The sequence below is a fragment of the Nannospalax galili genome, unplaced genomic scaffold (genome assembly GCF_000622305.1).
Source record: "Nannospalax galili isolate Female #2095 unplaced genomic scaffold, S.galili_v1.0 scaffold296, whole genome shotgun sequence".
NCBI lineage: Eukaryota > Metazoa > Chordata > Mammalia > Rodentia > Spalacidae > Nannospalax > Nannospalax galili.
In genome coordinates this window covers 3,689,827-3,696,262 of record NW_008340113.1, presented here as the reverse complement: position 1 = coordinate 3,696,262, position 6,436 = coordinate 3,689,827, and the positions used below count along the sequence as shown (strand labels likewise).

Genomic DNA, 6,436 nt, shown 5'->3' with positions numbered 1-6,436 from the left:
ATATTCAAAAATACTGCTCAGAAAAATCTTTCAGATAAGTGAGGGAGAGCAACCAAATGAACAGGAAAAAAAATCTGCCAAGTCACAGCTCAACTAGCTAAAAAAAGGAAAAAATAATCCTACTAAAATAGGCAAATATGCCTGATTTTTCTATAATTTATGGGACCTAAATGACATTATATCAGGAAAATATTGAAATTGGCATTCTGTACATTCCCGTTAGAAAGGGATTTACTGTAGAAGCTAGGAAGCTTAGGTGACTGGTATATGAGCTCAAGGGACATGTAATGCCCTCAGCCTGAAGCTCTCAATCTTGTGGCTCCCATGGGCAGATCTGGAAGCTGTGGCAATTCTGAAAAACCCCACCAACTATTTCAATCTATGACAGCTAAAGGGTGTTTGTCAAAACTTACCAAAATCCATGTGAATGATATCCTCCCACACATGTGGACAGATGTGCTTCTGAAGAAAACAGGCCACTTTTCCTTCTGAGTCCCCAGTACCTGTCACTGACATTGCCATTAGTCAGGAAGGGTATTCTGCAAGTAACTTCTCCTGATTCTCTAACCAATGAGCGAAATCTTCAAAGGTGGGGTTGCTGAGTTGGCAATGAGTGGTCCATGAATAGGGTTCGCTGACTCATCTTTTTAGGCATGAGAGAGAAATGAGGACTCAATCACTACTAGCTACTCAGAGACAAATAGCTTACCATTTTCCTCTGTGTGTGTGTGTGTGTGTGTATGTGTGTGTGTGTGTATGTGTGTGTGTGTGTGTGAATGGGCACAAATTTGTACTGGATAACGACTATGAATTCTCTTTTTATGTTTTAGCCCACCAATAATTTTTTTGTCATCTGCACTGATATGAACAAATTGGGACATTTCACATGCAGACCTACGTTTTTTACATCCCAAATTACAAAAATCCTCTCATTTCTATTTCCCGTGATGCTTAGATCCAAACACCAGGCCTGGACATCCTTTTAGACACCATCTGCTTGCAGCTTCCCCAGGTTCTTAACTTTCAAATGATTCTTATGCTCAATTTCCTCTGCTTGTGGGCATTACTACCTTGCTGGGTCCTGGAGATTTTGGAATTTGTAAATTCTGTTCTAGAATTTAAAGGAGACAAAAATGAAGACCTTTATGTAGGTTCAGTATCCTAAAAACCATGATAAGAAATGTTTTTATGCTTTTATAAGCTATTAACCATGTCTGATTTTTTTTAATCATGTTTCCTATATATAAATTAGCAGGACTTTTAGCTTTTGTAGACTTCTTTATGCTTCACATACCAGGTTTTTTTTAACCCTTTAGGGCAATTTAAAATAATTTTCAAGAGAAATCACTGTGCATCCTGTAACTGAAGACAACACTAAGGTCCACTGATGTTTAGGCTGGAACTGTCAGATACACTATAAATCTGTTACTCCTACTGATTACATATGTGACGTATGGAACTTCTGCTCACAAAACACAAGTTACTATAGATCATGGAGTTTTTTAATTGGTGAAAAGTATAAAAAATTATAAAAATTATTTTTATGAAAGTTTAGTCTGCTATAATCACACATGTGCCTTTTTGTTAATTCATGTATATAATCATGTAACTGCATCATACTTACACACATGGTTTTCCCAACTTCCCCCATACAACTTAAATCACTTCTAGGTGACAACAAGCTGAAAGTCACTTTAACTTTCTTAAACTTGAAACAACAATGGGAAAACAAAACAGGCACATGGCAACGTGCTGTGCTCATCCTGCAGGAGCCTGGTCCTTCTGGATAGAGCACCAACAGAGTCAAGTTTCCTTCAGACAGGCAAAAATTGAACTTTGAGGCTTAAATTTTGAGTTGGATTAGGTGAGAAATCCCCTCACCAAAGGTGATTCTAGACTGTTCAGGTGATTTGGAAGCCTGACAGTAGGAAGACTGGAAATGCACATATTTGAAAGTATTTCGACTTCAGAATGTCTTATAAATAATGTTCAGCTGGCCAGCAACATGCATAGTGCCTGCCAACTGTATAAAGTCTCCACAAATTCTGTTTTTAGTTTGGCAATCAGTACAGAAAATTAATGTATCTGTTCCTTGTTTTACACGTGTAGGAGACTGCATTTGAGTGTTCTAGTTTTTCCCCATGACTGACATTCAAATACCAGAAATGACAAATTACTGGCTATTCTGGAGAATAAAAGCTCATTTATGTCTATAAATATCCAAGGGTTGTTTGTTAGGAGGAAACAGACGACCTAACAGAAGACTAAATCTTGGCAAATTGACTTTCCCTGGTTGGACCTGCCAATTTCACTCTAGCCAGCTGGTTCCCTCAGTCTTCCATTCCTTCTGCTTGAATGATTTAATGGGATTTGGGTTGCGCTCTCTCTGTCTCTCTCTGTCTTTGTCTCTGTATCTCTGTCTCTGTGTGTGTACGAGAGACAGAGAAAGAGAGAGACAGAGAGAGAGAGAGAGAGAGAGAGAGAGAAAGAGAGAAAGCTGCATCCATCACCACCAACTCAGAAGAGCTTTCTTGGTGAGAATAAAGCATAGAGGTGGTGTGTGGGGAAGCGGCAGGGGGGTCTCACCAAGTAATTCACATGTCCATAACTTCAAGGTAGTAACAAAACAGAAAATTAAACTTAAAATGGAGCCTTGAACTCTTTATTCTGGTAGTTTAGTTAATCAGACACCGGGAAACAGTCCAAATGACCTTTAGCTCAACTGAAATGACATCATTCTTGTCTTCAGAGGGTGAGAGCAGAAGGGTGAGGAGCATACAAGGAGCTTTGCAGTTTGCTGTTTGCAGAAGGCAGCGCTTAGCTTGAGTCACTTTGTAATTTATTTGTTTCTCTATTAATATTCCATTTTTTTCAAACAATCCACCTTGTATTTCCTTTAAATTTCATTTTAATAGCACATTTATGCAAGGATTTGATTACAACGAATCTGTTCCTGTTAGGGCTGTAGTGCCTTGTCATATGAAGTTGGAAAGGCAAGATTCAGAGAGGAATACAAGAGTTCCAGGGGAAAACCCGGAGCGGATGTGGAATGAAGCTGAGTTCCCAAATACCTGGAAACACAGGAAGGACGTGGAAGCCTCTTGTGCTTTCAAAGAGGGAGTCACCAGAAAGAGCACACACAGAGAAAGCAGAGACAGTTGGTTGGTGGATGCTGTACATTTAGGCTGTATAATTACACAGAAGTTCATTTATCACCGAGTCCTTGCATCAGCGAGGTGTTAGAAGCAAGACACATATGTGGCCTCCACAAACGAGAGATGGTTTTTAAGAGCTTAGTCTTTGCAACTCTCCAGAGGATGAGGAAAACATGAGGCCAATGTTATTACTTCTGAGAACTTCCAAAGCAATTAATGCATGAAATTAAACATGGAAAGAAGTAGAGAAAGAGAGAAAGTCAAGTAAATAAACAAAACTCTCACAACCTAGGGAGTAGGAGAGTCTCTTTAAAGGTGCCTGACCCTGGTTTTGCTTGACTAAGAGGCCAAACATTCTCAGTTCCACTATTGGTTAGATAGGCTTTCCTTTCAGACCCAAGTTCTCTCTGTGTTAGAGAAGAAGACTCAGACAATGCTTCAGAATGTCTCACGGTCATGATGAGATGTTGATGCCTGGACTTTGTGGCTTTTACTCATTTTTCATATTGGGAAGTTAAAGTCCTCACTATAAGGATCAAAACAGTTGAAGTCAAGTTGTTGATCTGATATAGCAACAACATATGCAAATTAATACAAAAATACATTGAAAAATAGATGAGCAAATTTGAAAATGATCAAGTCAAAAGCCTTGAGTCACCATTTTTTGCTTTAAAAATAAACTGAAATACCAACAGAAATGTATACATTCACACATATGCATACATGACATGTGATATGTGTTTAGAGTTGAATATCAAGGGCTGTGGGTTCACCTGTGTCACCCTCTCTCCCTTTGCTGGTTATTATACCTACACTCATATGCACATCCACACACAGACATTCACAAACACATGTGATTAAAAATGAAATAAAATCTTAAAGATCATTATATTCTTTTTTAAAATTTTATAACTTATTTTTTCTTATTTATGTGTGAGTGTTTTGCCTGCATTTAAGTGAACCCAAGCATGCAATGCCTAAAGAAGCCAGAGAAGGGCAATGGATCCCCTGGAGCTGGAGCTGCGAGTTCTGGAAATGCTCCCAGGTCTTTAGCATGGACAGCCAGGGTTCTTAATCACTAAGCCGTCACTTCACCCCCAAATCATTAGATTGTTATAGTAAGAACCTCCACAATTCATTTATTTCACCCTGATTAAAATGTTCATAAACACACTAATGCAATAACCAGCTGTTCACCTGTGAGAAGTGGAGGAGGCTGTTCGCCTGTGAGATGTGAAGTCTGTTAACCTGTATGATGTGGAGGAGGCTGTTAACCTGTGAGATGTGGAGGAGGGGGCTCAGCTGTGAGATGAGGAGGAGGCTGTTCACCTGTGAGATGAGGAGGAGGCTGTTCGCCTGGGAGATGAGGAGGAGGCTGTTCACCTGTGAGATGAGGAGGAGGCTGTTCGCCTGGGAGATGAGGAGGAGGCTGTTCACCTGTGAGATGAGGAGGAGGCTGTTCGCCTGGGAGATGAGGAGGAGGCTGTTCACCTGTGAGATGAGGAGGAGGCTGTTCGCCTGGGAGATGAGGAGGAGGCTGTTCACCTGTGAGATGAGGAGGAGGCTGTTCGCCTGGGAGATGAGGAGGAGGCTGTTCACCTGTGAGATGAGGAGGAGGCTGTTCGCCTGGGAGATGAGGAGGAGGCTGTTCACCTGTGAGATGAGGAGGAGGCTGTTCGCCTGGGAGATGAGGAGGAGGCTGTTCACCTGTGAGATGAGGAGGAGGCTGTTCGCCTGGGAGATGAGGAGGAGGCTGTTCACCTGTGAGATGAGGAGGAGGCTGTTCGCCTGGGAGATGAGGAGGAGGCTGTTCACCTGTGAGATGAGGAGGAGGCTGTTCGCCTGGGAGATGAGGAGGAGGCTGTTCACCTGTGAGATGAGGAGGAGGCTGTTCGCCTGGGAGATGAGGAGGAGGCTGTTCACCTGTGAGATGAGGAGGAGGCTGTTCGCCTGGGAGATGAGGAGGAGGCTGTTCACCTGTGAGATGAGGAGGAGGCTGTTCGCCTGGGAGATGAGGAGGAGGCTGTTCACCTGTGAGATGAGGAGGAGGCAGTTCACCTGTGAGATGTGGAGAAGGCTGTTCACCTGTGAGAAATGGAAGATGTTGTTCATCTGTGAGATGAGGCTGTTCACCTGTGAGATGAGGAGAAGGCTGTTCACCTGTGAGATGAGGAGGAGGCTGTTCACCTGTGAGATGTGGAGGAGGCTGTTCACCTGTGAGATATGGAGAAGGCTGTTCACCTGTGAGAAATGGAAGATGTTGTTCACCTGTGAGATGAGGAGGAGGCTGTTCACCTGTGAGATATGGAGGGGCTGTTGCCCTCATGATGGCAAAGAAGCTGAAGGAGAAGATGTCTCCATTCACAGGGACTGTCTCTCCTTAATTCTATGTTCCATTCTATCTATGGAACAGAACTGGTTACATTTGAATATCTAAGGGACGACCTTCTCCCTGTTTCTCACAGACAAGTTCAGATGTATATACTAAGCCATGTGCTTCTCATTTAGTGAAGTTTACAATCAAGATTAACCATCATGAGGACATGTAATATACAGTATTGGTAGTGGTGTGTTCCACAATTGCTCCTTGAAGTGCATTAAGAAGTAACAGTAACTGTCAAGGTAAATATAATTCTTTCAATGTAACTTCCTTTGAGAATTACCCAGCCAAGTAAATCTTGAAATCTTTGCTCCAAATGGACTGAACATTGTTGTAATGAGGAAAGAGTAGCACCCCTGCATCAGGGAATCTTTCACATACAGCTTTTCATTAGCAGCATGACAAAGCCAGCTCATGATGACTCACTTGCAAGAGCAATTGTTAAATTTTCACAAATTTCAGAGATTATTATTAAAAGTAAAGCTATTCATTTAATTTTATAACCTTACATAATTAAATTAATTTTATCAAAATAATATAAACTCCAAATTTACCAGTTATTTTATGACATTTTATTATTATATGGGGATTATTTGTATTTTATACAATGTATTTCTCTTTACATCTATATGGTGGAAACATATATAGAGTGTTACTGAACATCTCTTTCCAATATTGTGTTAAGTAAAAATCTCATTTGTAAGATGAAAGAGATCATGGTGATGATGTTTAAAGCAAAGGGAGGGTGATGTACAAATCAGAGATTTTCTAGTTTTGGAGAATGAGTTGCTAAATGTTTAATTTTTGTTTTTTTGTTTCCTGTTTTTATTTCTCCTTTCTTTTTTCTTTCTTTCTCTCTCTCTCTCTCTCTCTTTCTTTCTTTTATTCAGCACCCTTATAG

The 6,436-nt window shown here is 40.9% G+C and overlaps 1 protein-coding gene across 1 annotated transcript; it reads right to left on the bottom strand.

The window, feature by feature from the left end:
- Positions 1 to 4,425: 4,425 nt before the first annotated feature.
- LOC108490960 (early nodulin-75-like) lies at positions 4,426 to 5,481 on the bottom strand. Its single transcript, XM_017798661.1, has one exon. It carries the CDS (start codon positions 5,479 to 5,481, stop codon positions 4,426 to 4,428), a length of 1,056 nt encoding a protein of 351 aa, XP_017654150.1.
- Positions 5,482 to 6,436: the final 955 nt, after the last annotated feature.